We start from the raw sequence: 19,696 nt of genomic DNA, 5'->3' as shown, positions 1-19,696 counted from the left end.
GGGTAAAGTGAGAGAGCATGAATCAAACTCAAATCAATAGAGTGCAATCATTCCAGCTTACCCTGGGTTCCGTCATATCGATACCAATTAGGAATATTAACTCTGCGATGAAAAGATTAATGCACAGGTTCTTGTGGATGGTGTTGCGATCACTCTGCAGGCCCCTGAAGAAGCAGAAGGTGAATATGCTGATTGTGAGGCAGACGAGGGACACCACGACCCCGACGCGAGTGATGACAGTCAGCAGCAGCTCATGCACTCGGTCGTTAACCTGGAAGAAATAAAAGATTAACGGCCAATTAAAAAATATGTTTGACAAAAGAAAGATGTCAACAGCTCTGTAAAGAATGTGTGAAACTATATTTTCTTTTTTGTGACTATTAAAATCTGTAAAAAATTCCATTAAATGTCAAATTCATATTATCATTTGAGCTTGAAAACAAAGACATTTAAATCTTCTACAACTGAGACTGACAAGAGGGCAAAAGGTTCTTACTGTGCAAGTATGAGATACGCAAAGATATATCTTAAGGGGGCCACAAAGAAAATTATGTTTAATATTTTTTATTGTGAATTACTCTTTACTTTCACCAGTTCAGGTATTTCTGAGAAGAATAAATCGTGGATGTTTGGGGTTTTGGGTTGGCTTATAAGCTTATGAAACCTTAGGTGAGTTTGAAAGAAAACTGGGAGATATGAATACAAAAATGAACGTGACATACTGAGATTTCACGGTGCGCCATGAGGATGGCAAAGTTGGTGAGATGGCTGCACGAGCAGGTGGTGTGTGTTTTATTGGAGTCTAGGAGTTTGCAGCCTTGGGTGGACCAGTGGCCCATCATACTCCTCTCAGAGTAATTCCAGAAGGAGCAATTGGAGTTGAAGTAGTGCTCCATCTGCAGATAACAAGAGATATGGTTAAGTGTCCAAATAATTGACTGTCTGAAATTGAAGTACATGTAGAACACAGGGGCCATTTACCCCCTACTCATACAATGTATTTTTCCGCAGTGATATGGATGAGGATTTTTCACTTCAGAGCTCCTCTGAAGCAATTCATATGTTGTATATCATTTGGCACATGCTTACCAAATCAACCGAAGCATGGTTGAGGCCTTAATAACAGAGACGCATAATTTTTTGACGGCATGTCTTTGGAATTGCAACATTTCTCCGATAAAGAATGGAGTCACGCGTCGCCCTCTGGGAACCCTAGTGACAACTTTAAAAGACGAAAGATAATTGGTGCTCCAGTAATTTCATCCTAGATTGTACGGCTAATCTAGGAGTTAATTTCCCCCACTATAAAAGAAAATGGGTATCATTTATATCCCAATGTTGATTAAAGAATTAGTTTTCATTAAGAATTCACTTAGGTTCTAAAGACTCCTTTAATTTGATGTTCAATGACTTAAATAAACTGCCGACTGACCTAGTCTGACATTCAATTCAAATTGTAGATCTCTGTCTACTCTGGATGTTCCCTCCTGCAGTTTTTTATTATGACCTCTTCATTCACTCTTGCAGGCAGACTCACATCAATGTGCTCCAGGGTAAAAATCACTGGGTCATTGATGAACACACGGCTGGACTCCTTGTTGATTGAGGCAGCTATGATGTCAGAGTTGACGGCCACCGACACGTTGCGGCCGTAAGCATCGTTGGCCATCTTGATCGTGGAGTTTTCTGCGCTGAGGAACTGACCCAGATTTTTGTAGAGCACAAAGACCAGCTTGGCAACTCCTGTAGAAAGTGCAAGACATAGACCATCAGAGGATAAGAAAAGAAAATCAAGCTTCTGGAAACAACTGTGTATCAGGAAAAAAGCTGTGGTGACAAAAAGAGGACTACAAATATTTAAACGATCCAATTTATTACAATGTAATTCCATTAAAAATGTTGAACAAAAGGCACTACAAGAATGAGTGAAAGATGAGTGGGCGATAAAGACAATGCATTTAAAATCCTCTTATTTTTTAGCCTAATTCACACGCCGTGGAGTTTTTGAGATAAACTCCTTTTGTTGTGCACAGATACTAAAACAGACTCTTTACTTTTTCACTGAAACGAGAATAGGAGCAAAAGTCAAATACACACATTGAAAAAGCGCTTCATTGTTATTTTTTTTTTTTTTTAGAGAAAGCAGAAATATCTGGAGCAAGTTTTTCTTTCGGCACGTTGGAGAGGGCTCACCATTGCGACTGTTGAGCTTGACAGTGTTGGCCGACAGCTGGATCGAGATACCGCTTTTGCTGGATTGGGGAAATTTAAAATCCTGGACCTGGCCATCGGTGCTGAGTACGTACACATCCAGGACTGCCGGTGCAGAGGATGTGTTGATGGTGAAAGGACGAGAACATTAGATACTGGTCATCACAGACTGTTTGAACACTGGAGAATATTTAGAAAGTTTTCTTCCTGATAACTCAAATCTCAGCACAGACCGACGGACAGTTCAACGGCTCAAACGCTACATCCACGCATGATCACCTTATCCTTGTGAGACTCTTATTAATATGAATAAAACAGAGCTGCAGAGAAAGAAACTGCGAAGGAGAAATCTTCCTGATTTGGTCTAATAGCTGAAGAAAATGGGAGACGGAGGCAGCAGATAAACAATGTGCTTTTCATGACTCCACAGCAGGCTAATGTTCGCATTAATGTATAGAGTTACAAGGTCTAGACACATACATTTATAAACTAAACGTGCGCAATCAGAGAATCCAGTCTATTTAATTGTCTGATATTCATCACTTTGTCAGTAAGCGACTCGTTAAACCTAATATGCGTTGTGTTTCTTTTCCCCTGAGGTTTAAATGCTTATTATGAGAACAAAGTCCTTTTTTATGTGGCGGCCTTGTTTTCCTATCACAAGAGTTACCCTCTCAATGAATTGAAAGTAATCGAATTAAATGAGCTTGCATCAATCAAGAAGTCTTGTCATTTGCTCTCCACAAATGTGGTTTACTTACTTATATTGTCGGCAGGAACTTTGACTACAGCCGGTTCCATGAGGTTGTCGGCAAGGACAAAGGCACCTTCCTCCAGGGTGTCAAGTAACATGGTGGCGGCGTGCGTTTGCTCCGTGCTGTTCATGTCCTGCCATGACTTCAAGGCCTCTGGTCGCAGAAGGTTATCTACCGTGTCCACAATGGCCTGTGTCAAAGCAGACAAACAAATACACAAACAAACAGAAACAAAGCTCCTTGAGTAAAATAAAATAAAAAGAGAGAGAGTGTTCGCAAGCATAGGCAGAGACATGCAGACACTGAAATGGATGAAAGGCTGAGCTGAAGCATCACATCTGTGTGGATTCACGTGAACGTGATGGGGGAAAAAAGTAATAATCTAAAGTGACATTTAGTCTTTGGTTGTATTTCTGTCAAGATTAATTATAGACAGTTACAAAAGAAAAAAGACAGGATTTTTGCAAGTGTATTGATTCAGTTTCTTTTTCAAGGACGTTGCATCAGGTCTGTCCAACAGCGGGATATTAAGGCTTGGCCTGATTAAAGTCAAATTGCAAAAATGCTGACCTCAATTAAAAATCTCTAATTGCAAAGCGATTTTAACTTTTGACCTGCAGCCAACGTGTCCTCAAGTTCAAATACATAATTGTACAAAAAAATCATTACGTCACTCCGCAAAGATCACTTGCAACAGGACAAGGAAGTGTGTGCAAAATGAAACCAAAAAATGATATGCACATAGTTTAATTGAATTGTATCCTTTTACGCAAACCTTTTTCCAGCCTCACACTTTCTGCCACAAACGGCTCAGAACAGACAGAGGATAAATTGGCCGTGGGATCCAGACGACGCAGATTTTTCTGCAGGAAATAATCAAATCAATGCGTCTAATCTGGTAATCAATGCCAGCGACGGCTGGTGGAAAGGTTGGGGGGGAGGCAGCTATAGTGATGTTGCGTCAAGTATGGCAGATGTCAGATACTGCCGACTCAACGATCTCCGTCCCAAATCCTCTCATGCCGTCATTAGTCAAATAAATGCTGTCATTTACATCGACACAACCTCTCTAACACTAGGTTTGGCACAACTCTGCTTTGACATTACTACGTGACTTTAAAAAAACTAAATGATGATGAGATGAGTTTTGGGAAAGGTCGTGTAAGCACAAACATGTGTATCTTCCCTCTTCGTCCATTCTTTTTATGAACGTACGACTGTTGACTGGTTAATTAGCTCGATCCATTTGAACGCCCTCCCGCAGGAGAGATTTAGATCTAGAGGGGTGACTTTGTTGGCAGGTGGAGGACACTGATCCCCCTAACGGTTGAGGCATATATATGGTCAAAATACTTGATGCATTAATCCAACCAGTAGAGGAAGAAAAAAATGGTTTGACCTGACTAACCCTATTAAACAGATAGAGCTGAAGATTTGCACCTATAATTTATAATATACAAATGACTTCTATGACCTAAAACCGATGTCCTTGTTAAACCTTTTTTTACGGTGAAAGGCCAGGTGATCGTCCTTGAAAAAAAAAGAAAAAATCCTTCACCATGAACCTTAGAAGTCAGAAGCACGAGGGGGCTGCTTCTACAATAAATCACAAGTGAACTGTGTTCGATGCAATATTCAAGAGGGTTTTTATATTGAGTGGAGCTCTTGTATGAAAAGCAAAAAATATAACAATGCAGGATCTCCTTCAGCAAATGAATAATGAGAGGGATGTGAGAACAGGTTGTTTGTTTGAGTTGTGCGGTTATGCATCCAGACGTGCAATCTTGAGTAAACAACATACAATAGGGAGAAACAGAATGAATAACAAAATATGCCATCGCTGTCAACGCATAGAAGGGGTGGGAAGAAACACAGAGACACATCCATGTAAGGGAGTCACCTCGCTAATTGGACGTGACTTCTCTTTGACTTTGGTAAGCACTTTGTTTACGATTGCGTCTGGTTGTAAGGCAATTACTCAAAAAAAGCAGGAAGCACAGGGAGGAGGGAGTACATGACAGTGCAGAGGGTACATGCTGCTGGACTCGGACTGGGGCATATACAGTAACACAGGAATGGAGGAGGGGGCGGCAGAGCATTGCTCCTGTACCTTCATGTACGCCCTGCATGTCCTTTCTCGTTTTTGAAGCTTTTTTATTAGAAAAGAAAAAGAAGAGATAAAAAATTGAGACACATAATTTGCACAGGTTCATGAGCTCGAGTAAATGCTTCGTGGAAACGAAGGCCGAGATACAAAGTCTCCCCATCTCTTTGACCGCTGACCCACTCACCTGGAGGTCGAAGGGTAAAAGTGCTTGATGCCATGCTGTATTTGCCCCCCGGAGACTCCTTACACATAATAATAATAATATACACATGTACAAACACTGCCATTAACACAGATCTCTGATTCATTCCAGCCTGAAATAACACAACTGCTTTAACAGCTTTCCTGAACTTGAAAGGAAAGAGATTGACGTGACAAAAAAATTTCCTACTTTTCATACTACTGCATCACTTTGGGGCACATGTAATCCAGTCTGCATTTGTCCTTAACAACTTGTCAGTGCAGAGCGATGCAGCAAGTGAGAATTGGTGAACGATTTCAGTGTTGCTGTTCCATACAGCGTCTTAAGTGACACACAATATTTACCTTGTTAAAGCTGCGTCCTGCAGAATCCTTCTCGCTGGGTCTGAGCTCCTGCAGCTGAGCATCCAGAATGTCCACCAGCTGCTCCATCAGGCGCACCGAGGAGCTGACGTCCCCGGCAAAAATGGGGCCTTTGGTGTGCTTGGCTAACTCGTTGGCCAAGTTAGCCGCATTTTCACCGCTGCGGATCTGCAGGGGGGGGGGGGGGGGTGACACATGTTCACAAGAGTGCTAGATGACAGACGTTAAAGGTTACTGGACAGCCCAGTTTCTGACATCAAATCACATGAGTAGGTCCTTACAATGGCAGTTATGAAGAGGGGGTTTGGTGCTTTTATTGACATTGGAAGAGTTGTCACGATGGCAGTATTTTATTCTGTGGCAAGTTAAAAAAGTAGGTGCTTGCTACGACTAATTTATACCCTTCATGCATGTCATATCTCCATCTGACATAATTGTCTTTGACCTATCATTTAGCAATTATTTTCGACTGATGCGTTTTGACACATTCTTCACATTTGCAATTTTTTTTGTTGTTTTCTGAAAACACCGACTTAATTTTAGACCTCTATGACTGATAAATGTATCTTTTTACCTCATCTTACAGAGCTTTGCAGCCATCTTTGTAACACGGGTTAAATTCCAGTATTTTGTGTATCCACCTATGTTTTTTTAAGAAACACATTGCACTTCCGCAGAGCGCATACAAACCTTTTGTGCTACTTGGTTGACCCAGTGGGAGGTACAGTTGCTGAGATCAGGGCCCTTTGGGTGCCAGGCCCCAGTGGAAAGGACACATGAATAAGAGGCCGTGCCTGACAGGGAAAACAAGAACAGAATAGTCAACTTTAATCAAGTCAAATCTAATTATAAAATGAAGCCAGAGAATGTCGGCTTGTGTGTGCACAAAGAAATATCAGCCCTGAGGTATATATTTTTGTTCCCACTGTGCTAATCTGGTAACACTGTCTGAACGCTGTCGAAGGACAAATTAAATGAACATTGTTGGATACAGTGAAATTAAAACGTGAAGTTATCAATTCTGTTTCTGAATATTTTTTCCACAGCTCTCTCCTGTTTTTTCAACAAAGTGGCAACGATTCTTTCCCCGTCCTGATTATCCCTGTGCCTGTTGAACTCTGAGCGCTAACACAATTTCACACGCAATCAAATGAGGGATGCTGTTCTCCACGCGAGCTGCAGGAGAAGCAGCTGCGCCTCCTCCTCCGCAAAGCAGCCCTCACCGATTGCTGAATCATCTTTCGACCTGGAATGGCACAGCTACAACCTAACATCATTATAAACAGTCTGACACTGATTCCCTGAACAGCAACTTCAACTGATGCTCTTTAAAGATATAAACAAAATAGTTGTAGAGTATCGGACACATCTCACAAACTCTAACAGGGGGTGCTCTCTTAGGACACCTCAGGTCATATTGAAAGCAGAAAGCATACGGCCCTGCGGTGAGAGGGAGCCATGTTTACCTCGTGTTCCCTTGGGGCAAGGTCGCTCCACGAGCATGCCCCTCTGGGTCTGAGGCCACATTATGTCTCTTTTCTCGGTGGCCTCGCAGAAGCGCTCGGATAAAGGGAAGGTCTCGAGGGGCGGAGGGGAAGTAGTCTGTGGAATCACGGGAGGCGGCCGAGGTGCTCCCCTGCTGCCCTCCTTGGGCCCTGTTGTGGTGGTAGTGTTGGCCACGCCCCAGTGCGCTGTGGTTGTTGTGGTGGTGGTTGTCGTTTTCTGAGGCTGAGGGGACGTGGTGACTTCTGACAGTGGCGGAGCTGTGAAGAGACAGAGGGTACAGAGGCAATCACATTTAGAGTCACATGATGGTGTGCAGTCAAGTGAGGAAAACAGGATTCATAGAATTTGGTATCTGTCTTTATGAAAACATTATGCAGTGCTTGCTGTGTGAGGTCAGTTCGTTAGTGTGGCACCCCGGGGGTGCATGATGTGGAATATAGCAAGTATTTCGCTTGGCAGGTATTCACACCATGACCTTCTAGTGGGCAGATGCCCTCATGTACCACAAAGCTTAAATCTGTACCCTGTAACTAGCATTAATATCTTCTTCTTTTTACGTGTGCAACAATGTCATGCTTATAAATCCAAGGATCCTGTTGTGTAAATTGCTGCTAAGTGCTTTGTGCAACAAGCGTATTTGCATTCCAGTTGACGATGGCTTATCCAAGGCACTCAGTCTGCAGTGAACAAGACAATAATTACAGTAACACCCTCCTGCCTGGCAATCATTCTTGCCTGGGAGATTTTGTGGCATGGCTGATTACATTTCACTAACACAGAACCTATATATGTAGCCACGGTGCCTGAACATTCATTTTACAGTTCTTTCTTACTACAACTCATGCTCTGATATCGCAGGTGTGCAGTAACTCATGCAATGCCCCGGGCGAAAACAATATGTTTCAGTCCTGGAAACGAGAAAATAGTGCAGTCCTTATATTTGAGTCACAAAGGGAAAACTATGAAGACATTTTTCATGTGATACGCCATAGTGTAGGTAGAAATGCAATTACATTTCATACAAGTTGAACACAAGAGAATGTCCTCGATGAAATGTTGATAAACACTAACTATTTTATATGAATCTGCTCCACATCTCTAAGTAAAAAATAACAAAAGATGACCCCCTCTGTTGGTTGAATTCAAAAGGATACGCCATATCAACCGAAAGAGCTCTGATTAGAATGCGATGTGCAGACTGAATCTAATCGCATTTGAGATCTTCGAGTTCCTCCATTAGGCCGCCTGTAGAGCATGCAGAGAATGTGAAGAGGTGCGGTTACACTTCTTGAGCCGAGCACAGCGGGCCTCAGGAGAACAACTGACATTGGAGAGACAGAACAGGGAGTCAGGGGCCGGACAGGGGAAATGGAGAAAGAGAGAGGGGTGATGGAGGCGCACAGAGTCGATGATGACAGGAAGATTCAGGAACAATGGGGTTGAGCTGGAGACAGTTTCTGTCTTCCAGTGGATTGAAGTAGAGGCAGCCAGACCCCAGGCAGCAACACCTCCATATCTATTGCCTCCATTGGATAATGGGTCTTGCTGATAGCACACACACAGTACACACACACACACACACACACACAGCAGTACTACTATTGCTATAGGCCCCACGGTGTGGATGAGAGGCTTCAGCACAGTTGAGCTGAAGGGAAATCACCTTTGAGTCTGGCTGCTACCTGTGGCGAATTAGGCTGTATTGACCAGAGGAGATTACTCTGTGCTCCCTCCTGTAGGGTGCTTTAGAACTCCACGCACATACACACACACACATGCACACACAGGTGACATGAAGGTGTGCACAGCTGACTGGCTGTTTGACACTGAGATGGAGGCAGATTTGGCTGGCTGGCTTCACCCCAGCCTCCTCTGCTCTTGTCCCTCCTCTCCTGCCTTTATCCTTTTACTCAACACAGTGAAATTCTCGTCTGCACGGCCTGTCACAGCGGTTGAGAGACAACCTGTGCTTAGTGTCCTTTCAGCACTAGCATTTAGCTGGCTGGGAACAATTCTCAATTCTGCACCAATACCATTTTATTGCGATACCCCTTATTTTTTCATGACTCACTGAGAAGACAGAGGTGAAAGTAATAGTCACAGGAAGAAAAAAAAGAAGAAAAAAGACGTACATTTCTGATTCCGCATGTAATGTTGAAGCCCGGTCTAAAGACATATTGTGTAAATAATTATCATCGTTTCTTTGTGAATATATGGGTCTGGGTTACTTGGCAAACCTCCAGAAGATTGTGGGGCCCTTTATAGGTTTCTCTTTTCCAAAGTATGAAAGATGATGAGACAAGATACCGGTCTCTGTGAATGGGGAGTTTAGAATGACGACAGAAATAAAATGAAAATGAATTGCTGCTCGACAGCATGATTTAAGATAAAAGGCCCGCAATTCCAGACGATAAATCAAAGAGGCATCTGCTGAAATCCAAGTACATTCCTTAAGCATGTCAACTAACAACTGTATCTTGTCTACACGCCTCACTCAAGAGGGCTGCTTGTCATGGCTCGCTGGGATGTTGAGCTCCATGCTCTGGTTACAACGTGTACAGTTAAACCTCTTTGAAGTTTGTATTCATTTCTTTGCTACCTGCTATCATCGGGGATGATTAATGTTGGTTAATACAAGGCTAGACTAATGCGTTTGGCTCTCTTAAAGCCTTCCATTGGGGAGGGTTTGCCCCGTAGATAACTGGATGGGCTTGGCTTTGGGACAGTGGTTTGGGGGGGGGGGGGATTTGCTTTGCCAATGTCTGTGCTGCACGAGACAGAAAAGCTGTGTCGGCAGTGCTACAAATTGTTTTGCTCAATGAGCACCGTCATAGAATCAAGCTGTACGTTAAAGAGCTTCATTAACGAGAACTATTATGAAAAGGACATCAACAAAATAATCCTGTCGGGAATTTCATTTCATGTCTGTGATTCAAACTAATCCTCTTTCCTGTGTGAAAAAGAGGCTAATGTGAATGTGGGCTACACTTCCCAGGGATATTGGTGCATAAACAATACGGGCCTCTGACCACCACTGTTCCTGTGTACATAACACAGCCATTTGGGGTGGCTTTAGCTCAGTGGGGTAAGAGGGCCCTGCAAACCGGGGGGGTTGTGGGTCTCCCCCCCTCTCCCCATAAGCAAGTCAAAGTGTCCTTGAGGCAGCACTGAACCCCCCCTTGCTTCCTTCAGGCTTTCAGCCAGCTGCTCTTAATAACTAAGGATGGGTTAAATGCAGAGAACTAATTTCCCCTTGGGGATTAATAAAAGTGTATATTCTATTCTATTAATCCTGCCAGCAACACACTAATCGTATTACCTTTATGCCATAGCTTGGTTAAATTTGATCCAATGAGAGCTGGGAGGAATGAACCCAAAGGTATTAAAAAGGACACTCCTCTCAGGTTGTCACTTCCTGACAGAGATGTCTAAGTGGATGAGTTAATAAGCAGCCACTGTGATGGATGGGTATTGATCTGTTGGTAGTGCTGCAGCAGTCTTTTCCATACATTTTGTGATTCATAGCGTGGACCAAATAATTTTAGTTTTCCACTGTGGCAACACATGTCTCCTACCACTTGGATGTCTTCCCTGTGCACTATTCCTTTGATAGCAACAAAAGAAGCAAATCCCATGTTTGGGCTATATAGTGAAAACCAGGACATGATCCTTGATTATTACGTCTCTGCTGCACTCAGCCCAAGGGGAACCTTCAATTAGCTGTCACAGAGTGTGAACACATCGAGTGATATTCTCCAACGTACCGCCAATAGTCGGCACAGACTTATTCATAACCTCTTTGTGAGATTCGACGCCCACACTTTGTTGCACTTGAATGTATCTCAGTGGTTCTGTTATTACCGCTGGGGTTATAGGTCTGAGATTGATGACAGACAATGAGACAGGAATCCAGGGGAGGCTAAGGCTTGCCGAGTGTTGCCAGAGCATATGCATACACATACTGTAAACACTCACGAAAACCCACGCACACAATTGCACAGAGCCCAGAAGAGACTTTACCAGGACTCAGTAGTCATGCCGGGGTGACAAATGAAAACCGATGGCGTGTGTGTCTTTTATATTATGCTTAATGACTTCACTTTCAGTAGGAACCGCATGGTTGTTCATCAGGGTAATGTTTCATACACATTACCAGGTGCCGTTTATCTTGTGAAGGATGAGAGTAGGGGGGGGGGGGGGGGAAGGGAACACACATCTAACATTTGTTTTGTCTGATTTGCTGCGTAAAAAGTTAAAACATATTATTCGATGGCACTTGTCCCCTGCTCTGTCACAGAATATTCTCATAATGGTGTGTAGCGAGGCTAGTTAGATGTCTGTCTTTGTTCCCATTTTGTCGGAGACTTAATCTTTCCTCTGGTTTAAAAATAAATAAATCATGTCTTTTGTACCCTGTGAAATGCTGCTCCAGGGTGGCAATCACATCCTGGTGGAGGAGGGATCGCAAAAGTTAAAAAGTCAGTTGAAACTCAAACGATACAAAGTCTGTTTCTGCCATCAGAATGGGGCCAAGCTCAGGGAGCCAAGATAATATAGTGGATGGAAAATAAATGAATAACTCATCTGCTTTCAAGTCATGCAGCACGGACCACAGGTTAATTGAAATAAGATGTTGAACTGCGAAAAAAACAAAGTGCAAATTATTCCCTCCGCTAATGCTGCGTCTGAAATATCTCAATTTCAAACATGCATATTTCACTCAGCCCTCTCTGGATGCGGCCTCGCTTCTGGGTTCATATGGAAATGGAGCTATTCTTAAGTTTGAAATAGTGTGATGATTTATAATACGTTTGCGTAGCATTTTGATATCTACCAATAATAACAATAATACACAAAGGAAATTGGATTACACGTCTTTCAGTCTGCGCTGCATTTGTAGCCGTGCAGTGGAACACGGTGGATGATTGCTTGTGTGCCAGCAGTAAATATCAAGAAAGCAGAGTGAAAATTCATATAATTTCCCATGAGTCATGTCCGTGTGAGGGTGTGTACAGTATACGTCCATGTCTTAGGAAACAAAACCTAATAGCTGGCTTCTGTTATTTACTGCTGTCGCCAATATTTTGCGTTCCATCAATACCAACACATTGATTCATTTGGACAATGGTAGGCAGGCCGAGTGCTCTCCCATACAGGCGCGCGCTTACACAGACAAGCTTATAAACACATGTACACATTCATATACTCCCTCACGCACAAAATGACACCAAAGTATAGAGAACAGACACAGCAGCTGCCAGACTACAGGCGGCTTTTTTCTCTCTCCTTGCAGCCTTCTCTGTACTGTACGTGCCTCACATTTCAAGCATTAACTCTAAGTGTGCCGAGCAGACTGATATTTAATGCCGTGCGCACAGGAGGATGTCTATTTCAGAGGTGCTCATACACACACACACACGCACACATACACATGCATAAGCACACACAGCTGTGTAACTCAAAAAAGCATGCACATACACAGAGATTAAAACAAACACATAGACACACCAATCAGGCCTGTGTGAAATAAATCTCCTCAAAGGCGTGTGTCAGGGAGTGATGGGGGACCATTGTGATGTCGAAGTAATATTTCTTTTAATACGCCTTGTTTCACAGTCAGACTGTAATCAAACAAGAGACTGTGGATCCCCTTGGCTATTGGGCTCAGTGTGTACCCATAATCACACCCCGCCTCTCTCTTTTATGTAAAACAACACTTTGTGACATTCTAAATCATAACCCCGGGTTTGCTGTTGGCCACATACTTGTATGCCGTCAGCGCAACGTGGTACAGTAGTTGTAGATCAGCGGGTAAGATTTTCCAGGAGAAGTGGTGACTAGCAGCTTGGGAATATGAGAAAACAGTTTCTCGAGGTATGCTTTTTGAATGCTCCTGCTTGTCTGGCAACAACTGGCCCTCGTGTCGTATGAGGAGCGGCAGAGATCGCGATCACATTTCAGAAGAAACAGGTGACCTCCTGACCTCATGTGCTTAACGGCCACCAGACACCGGTTGGTTAAGTAATATCCCACGTTGTAATATCAGAGACGTTGCGAACAAGACTCTAAATCCCCATCGTGGGACTTTCCCCCTTTTTATCGCCCAGTCAAATTCACCCTTATATCGTAACCAAGAATGAGACCAGTGGGTCACGAAGGAGACGGAATAACGTCAAAGCGTATCATAAACTTGTGGTTAAAAAAGCTACATGGGAGACATAAAGAAGGGAAGCCGGCATGCAGGGAGATCCTGTAGTCCTCCAGTAAAGAAGAAGGCTTTTAGATAAAGATACACCATTGGGGGAATAGTGCCCTTCCAACCCAGAAATTCACCATTATCAGTAAAATGGAAAACATTTTGGGGATTTAGGGATTCCTTTTGAGTGATGTGACAACATAAGGGGTATGCTGAATTTACCCAACACAGCTATCAACCCACAGGTCTAAGACTATAGGTCACTTCTGGGGACTTTGCTCAGCTTTTTTCTGGAGATTGTTGTGTACAGTGAGGTGTTTGATTTGGTTGGATTTTGGCTGGCCAGACTTGTGTAGTCAGTCAACATCGGTGTGATCCAGAAAACAGCCAACAGGAGTTCAGGTCAACAGGAAAGAATGTGAGAAGGAACCAGAGAGAAGTTACTGTTAGAAACTATTCCCCAAGTGGGAAAATATTTCTGAAAGACATCACTGGGGATTGTGTGATCCCTATCCCCATCTTTGTCCTGTTGCCGTTTGTGTCTGTGTATGTGTGTGTGTCTGTGTATGTGTGTATGTGTGGTTTCCCAGAGGGCACAGCAAAAGGATTTACTCAAATACTGTCATTTAGTGTGCAAGGCTCTCGTCGGGCATGATTTGAACAGTCTTTAGCCAGACTTCTGGAGAGAAGCCAAACAGGCGCACATATGTGCCGACACGCACGCACACAAATGCAAATATCCAGATTTAAGGCACAGTTCACGGATGATCGTGGGAGGAGGACTACGAAAGAACGGCGGCAGTCGAAAAGCAAAAGAAGTGTAAAAGGAAAATCTGTGACGGACGTAAATAGCCAGACTGAACGCGGTAGAGGGATAATGAAAGAGAGAGACAATAAGATGGAAAAACAACGAGAATATGACAGAAGGACAGAAAAACAAAAAGCGTGATTTTCCACATCAATACAGTCCCCTTTCACACCGCTGGGTCCACTTGGGCAGCTGACAGGGGGTCGGGAGAGGGAATGGGGGGGGTTATTGTCAAGGCAAACAAACAAATTGGGCGATTTTAACACATCCTGATCCCGGCTCCTGCACCGCTGTAGAGCACGTAGCAAGAAAGAGTCTCTGCCATTTTACCTGAGCACCTCGGATTGCTGTGAAAGCTTGATTTTGACGTTTAAAGTATCCATCCATATCTTTCCTCCTCTCTCAGTTTTCCCTGCTTTCTCTCTAATTGTTGCCATGCGTACGTTGACCTCTATGTAAGCACAGCCGAAGACAGGAATGAATCATAGTGGTGCTTATTAGTGAGATGTATATTCATCAGACTATAAGAGGGAGTCTCTCTGGGGTGACTGCTAATGCATGTGACTCACAAGCATCTGTAAGAGCCGAGCATTTCTGCATTGCAAAGCACTTTCATAACACACAAACGACAGGGCATTGCTTTGACCACATGCAGAGTTGTGCGAGCTAATTGGCAAGTCACGCCACTGAGCCCTACCTTATAATTTCAAACAAATTGGGTCATTCTCTTCCTTACGACCCCCACTCGTACATGTATAATTTGAGGGTGCAGCAAAGATTGAAATTGTATGCAAATGTATTGACGTTTCAACAATTAAAGAGGAGGTCTTGATTTGTGTGGGTGTTAACTGCAGCGCTGGGGGCTTTTATACGGAAGTGATTCAGAATCTAATTTTACGACAGGGGATGAATAAAAGGTTTCCGAGGCTCACCTGTGTCCCATTGAGGCAGTGAATAGAGTCTGTTTGTGCATACTTCTGCAAATAAATAGATTTTTATATGCTTACTCAGTGGTTTGAGGCCAAATATTAGAGCTTGGCATGAATAAACATCCCATAGAAATGGGTGCATAATGAGTTTTCTCTGGGAATACCTCATTTAAATCAATTTAATCATCTCACTTACAAGATGCGACGAAGGAATATATCTTTTTATGAGCTTTTATATGCACGAAGGAAAACGGGCATGGAGCCATTTTTTAAATGAGTGGAGAATGGTGCTTCTGGTCAAAGCCAAGAGTGGGACTTACTGACCCATTTAATGTCCACTTCAAGTGAAGCCGCATGTTGGATGTGACTCCATCCACTCCCCCATAATCCTACAAGAGATGATCTTGCCGCGATTGGATTTGACAAGAACTCAACTGTCTGTCACACAGGGTCCCGACATCACTTTGATGTGATTGCGTTCCATGACGAAATGAATCATGTAACAGAGTTGTTTGCCTCCTTGAGAAATTTGGGTAAAAGGGAGAAGGACACTGTGCAGGCTCTGACATTATTATGAAGAAGACAAATCTGTGGTTAAATTAAAAACAGACAGATCCTTTTGTTTTCTTTGAAGAAAAAAGTCAACATTAATAATAGCTTGAGCATATACAATAATATTAAGCCATGTGCTGTTGTACAAACACTGGGCTAAGCTTTCACATGCGCTTACGATTATTTGGGAAAATGTATAATGTTCTGTTAATTTTTCTATTTCGATGTTTTTTAGTCTAGTGCTGCTCAAAACACGTACCTTCAACCTTTAACACTCCAAAATAATTTTGATTGCTCGTTTCAGTGCCCAGTGAAGCAGGCACTGAAACGAGCATCAAGATATCACAGAGAAGACATCTAGTGACAGCCAGGAAAAAGTGCCATCATTTATGTGTCAACATCGGCCATGTGGGAGGACAAGTTTATTGACACCTTGATGATCATCCTGGACCAGTCTCCCTCGCATTCATCGACTGCAACTAAACATACATTAGTCAGCAGCAGGCCAGCCTCATGTCTCATTTGTCAAGAAGAGAGAAAGTTACATAAAATAAAGATGTGCGAATATAGAAGCCCCGAGGGGCTAATGCAGTGCACCGTGTGCTTCTAAACATAATCTCAAGAAAGGGAAGTGGGTTTCTTCGGGTGCTTGGGTGTCTGACAGTGTGAATAAAAACTTAAAAGATGTCCGTAAGATATGTTGCTGAAACACACACACACACACACACACACACACACACACACACACACACATGCAATAACCTAATGTTGTCTTATTTCAGGGCGGATCCCGTTAAAGCCTCTCATTTCTGTATCAGTAATCAGTGTCCATTCAGCAAATGAATAAATCAATTCAGCATGCAGCCTGTCTATACACAGATTATTCCAAGAATCCATGAAAGCTAAACTGAAAATAAACGCTGTTGTGGAGGCTGTTGATTGACTGCTTAACAATCAGTTTACGGTGTATGAAGACATGATTACATGTGAAGACATGCTCCAATTTGATATATTTGTTTGATGTCAGAAAAGGTGATATCATATCGTGACCACTTTTAAAGCAGCTTTCTGCCAATATAATACGAACCAGCAATACAATACGAACCAGCTTATCTGAATTCTCTCCGTGTGACATTATGTTTTGTGCAAGAATAAAATAGGGGAACGTCTTGGTTTTAGCGTATTTCCCAACTGCTTCAAATGTACTTCTAATGTGCAAATATTTAATATAAAAAAAACTGTCTAGGATCTGTCTTATTGGCAGTGGAGATAATTCAAACATGTTATCCAGAGTTGGACAAATAAATAAATAAAACGTTTATTTTTTCTTGTTTCCCATGATTGTTGTAGTATTCTGCTCGATGCCAGCGCTGCATGTTCATTTTTCTTTCCAACCTGGAGGAGCTTCTTTGTTAGCGTAAAGCCTGGCTTGGTCTGTGAACCCCATTTAGCAGCCCATATCCTATCAATACAAAAGTGGATGAGCAAACACGTAATAAATATTGAGCTCTCGGATAATCTGTGGAAAAGTTGCTTGACCTCTGAGGCTCATCGCTGACTGCGATGAGCATTACGTGGATTTAGGACTCTGGGTGTGGAGGGGATTAGGATAATTACTGTTATTATATTCTTAGGGTCAGGACTATCACAGGCCTAGGCTATCCTCCCCTCAGCTCTTGACAGCTAAATTAAAAACATACGCTGCTGATGTGACTCCGGATGATTGATCCTTCTCCCTTGTGTCTAACATATCCTTTTCTCTTAGAAAGAATCTTGATTCCTCACACTCCGTCTACAGAGTGCAAAGTACTATTTATTTAATGACCAATGGAGATTTGGAGTTTCATTTCCCGTTTGGGGAATGATCTAATCTTGCCCCAGGACAGACTTTGCACCTGTCCGGGCTTGTATTTGTCCAGAGGTAAAAGTGTATCCCTCTCTTCCTAAAACAGGGGTTCTATCCTAGCAGGGGTCCCTTGAGCCTTAGCACCAGGCACTCAGGGAAGGCCGGGATGGTAAACCTCCCCAAATTCCCTAGATACTGATCCCTTATGATATGGTTACTGGCTTTGAGGTGTTGTTTACCACCGAGTCCCACTCACTTAACCCCTCAAGATGCTTTCCTACACTCCAAAGCTTCTTTAACATATCTAGCACATATTATATGTTCTAAATAAAAAACCAGTGAGCTGTAACACTTTATACATAGATGGGAAATACCAGAGGAATATCAAAATGCACGTGACATCGGCTAAAATCTCAATTTCAACGATGCAATTTACCAATATTGTCTGGAAAATAATTGATTGGGGTCTGGGTACTTACCATGTGCTGGATCAGGTGGGCCAAACACCAGGTTGTACCTCAGGATGTAAAAATTATTCCACACGTAGAGCTGGTTATCTCGCGGATTGTATTCCACAGCTGCAATGTACTGGTACTGGTTGGGAAAGTGGATATCAACGTATTCCCCATGGTTCTGTTTGGTATTGTAAATGTAGTCGATCAGGCTCTTGCTGACCTCACTTTCATTGTCTTCATAGGTGGAGCGGACCACATACAGTACTCCACAAACCATGAAGGCATTGGAAGCGGAGCGCTTGTCATAGGTCGTGTCCCAGGTAGCCTCAAACCGTAGCGTGTAGGGGTTCAACTGGCTGATGACGATCATGCCATTGTTCTGCTCGGTGGCATAGATCACCCACAGCCCATTCTCATCTACTGCCAAGTCAATGTCTGTTTTGCCCCCCCACTTGTAGGGCGACGTGTCGTGGTAGTTGGCATTATTGATGATCGCCTCACCACTTTTTATTCGAGTCCTCAGGTCAAACTTCACAATGTTGCGGGTGCGCTCTTTGTTGAAAAACACGGCGCCGTCGTAGACCACAAATCCCGTCCCATCCACCCGGTGGGGCAGCTTGTAGGTGATGGTTTGCCGGGCGTTTTGGAAGTCATCTAGGGAGGAGTACTCAATGAGCGTGTCTGTCCTATAAGGAGTCCAAGGCATGAAGTAGATTTTGTCGGCAGCTTGCAGGGGGTCTTTGCACCAGGCACCCGCTTGTTGCTCCGCTTCAAATAGAAAGGACGGTTCACCGACCGCTTTCAGAGTCCCAGGACAAAGAAAAACTAGCAATGGGAGAAGAGTAGAATAAGAAACAGACACAGGTTAACATATGGAAATTAAACCATAAAAAAGTATATGTAATGTTCTTATTATATTACACTCTAATGTCTTGCATTTCATTTGACAAGTTGTCCATGAGGAGTAAGGACAGACACACATTAAAGAGTGGCCAAAACACAACTAACATCTATAGCCAATATTCACAAGCAGAATAACGATGTGGGTGTTGTGCATAGAAAGAAAAAAAGGAATAGAACAGTTATTATGCATTATGTTTAAATATATAAAGTAGTCTGAAACAAAAATAAGCTTGGCCTCATAGACATGTACTGTTGGGAGAAGAACACAAATGAGGGGAAAAGAACAGAAACAAAACTTAACAAAACAATTGGTCCTGTGAACAAAAAAAATGCAGCCAACTAAAGTCACTTGGCAACAGATGGGAGAGGTTATGAGAGAGCAGCAGTCGGCACAGTCTGCAAAATGTTTGCGTGCACTTAGAAGTGTCTAGGTTACACCACCTATTCTACTGTATAAAGCAGATAGGCTTGTCATTACGAAGTGGTGCAAATGTCACAACCATTCAAATTTAGAGTAAAAATGTCAGTAAGGGTCTCTTGAGGTGTCTTGGCTGGTGCTCAGAGGCATATGAGGCATACGAATACGAGAAGAGAGCAGCAAGTGGTCAGGTGAGAATAATGGGGAGAAGATTGAACAAGGCGGAGGTGGGGGGGCTTGGAGAGAAAAAGGGACAGTAGAAAGCAATAGCTTGAAAAAAGGGCCAAGAAACACCGTTACCATGGCATGCTATGGAGAAGGGTTTGGTAGCCAGGCAATATGAGATCCTGCTGAGTATCAAAAGCACCCAGAGAGAATGAGGAGAGGAAGCCCCTTATGGATGGCAGCCAATACCATTTACATCTTTTTGGTGCTTGCGTGTCGTC

The 19,696-nt window shown here is 43.1% G+C and overlaps 1 protein-coding gene across 11 annotated transcripts in view; it reads right to left on the bottom strand.

Annotated features, from left to right (window-relative positions):
• The window catches only part of adgrl2a (adhesion G protein-coupled receptor L2a), a 133,335-nt gene that overhangs the window by 52,080 nt on the left and 61,559 nt on the right, over positions 1-19,696 (bottom strand). For 10 of the 11 annotated variants that reach the window (XM_056413898.1, XM_056413906.1, XM_056413896.1 and 7 more), the window contains 9 exons: positions 17,954-18,754; positions 7,104-7,400; positions 6,328-6,431; positions 5,620-5,805; positions 2,973-3,156; positions 2,194-2,316; positions 1,538-1,743; positions 723-896; positions 62-271 (listed from right to left, as the gene is read on the bottom strand). In XM_056413898.1, the coding sequence (XP_056269873.1) occupies positions 62-271; positions 723-896; positions 1,538-1,743; positions 2,194-2,316; positions 2,973-3,156; positions 5,620-5,805; positions 6,328-6,431; positions 7,104-7,400; positions 17,954-18,754 (2,285 nt within the window). Of the gene's footprint in view, positions 1-61; positions 272-722; positions 897-1,537; positions 1,744-2,193; positions 2,317-2,972; positions 3,157-5,076; positions 5,116-5,619; positions 5,806-6,327; positions 6,432-7,103; positions 7,401-17,953; positions 18,755-19,696 lie in introns of all 11 variants that reach the window. The other variant, XM_056413907.1, reaches the window with a different exon arrangement.

Source organism: Pseudoliparis swirei, chromosome 5, assembly GCF_029220125.1.
Source record: "Pseudoliparis swirei isolate HS2019 ecotype Mariana Trench chromosome 5, NWPU_hadal_v1, whole genome shotgun sequence".
NCBI lineage: Eukaryota > Metazoa > Chordata > Actinopteri > Perciformes > Liparidae > Pseudoliparis > Pseudoliparis swirei.
This window is presented reverse-complemented; position numbering and strand designations above follow the sequence as displayed.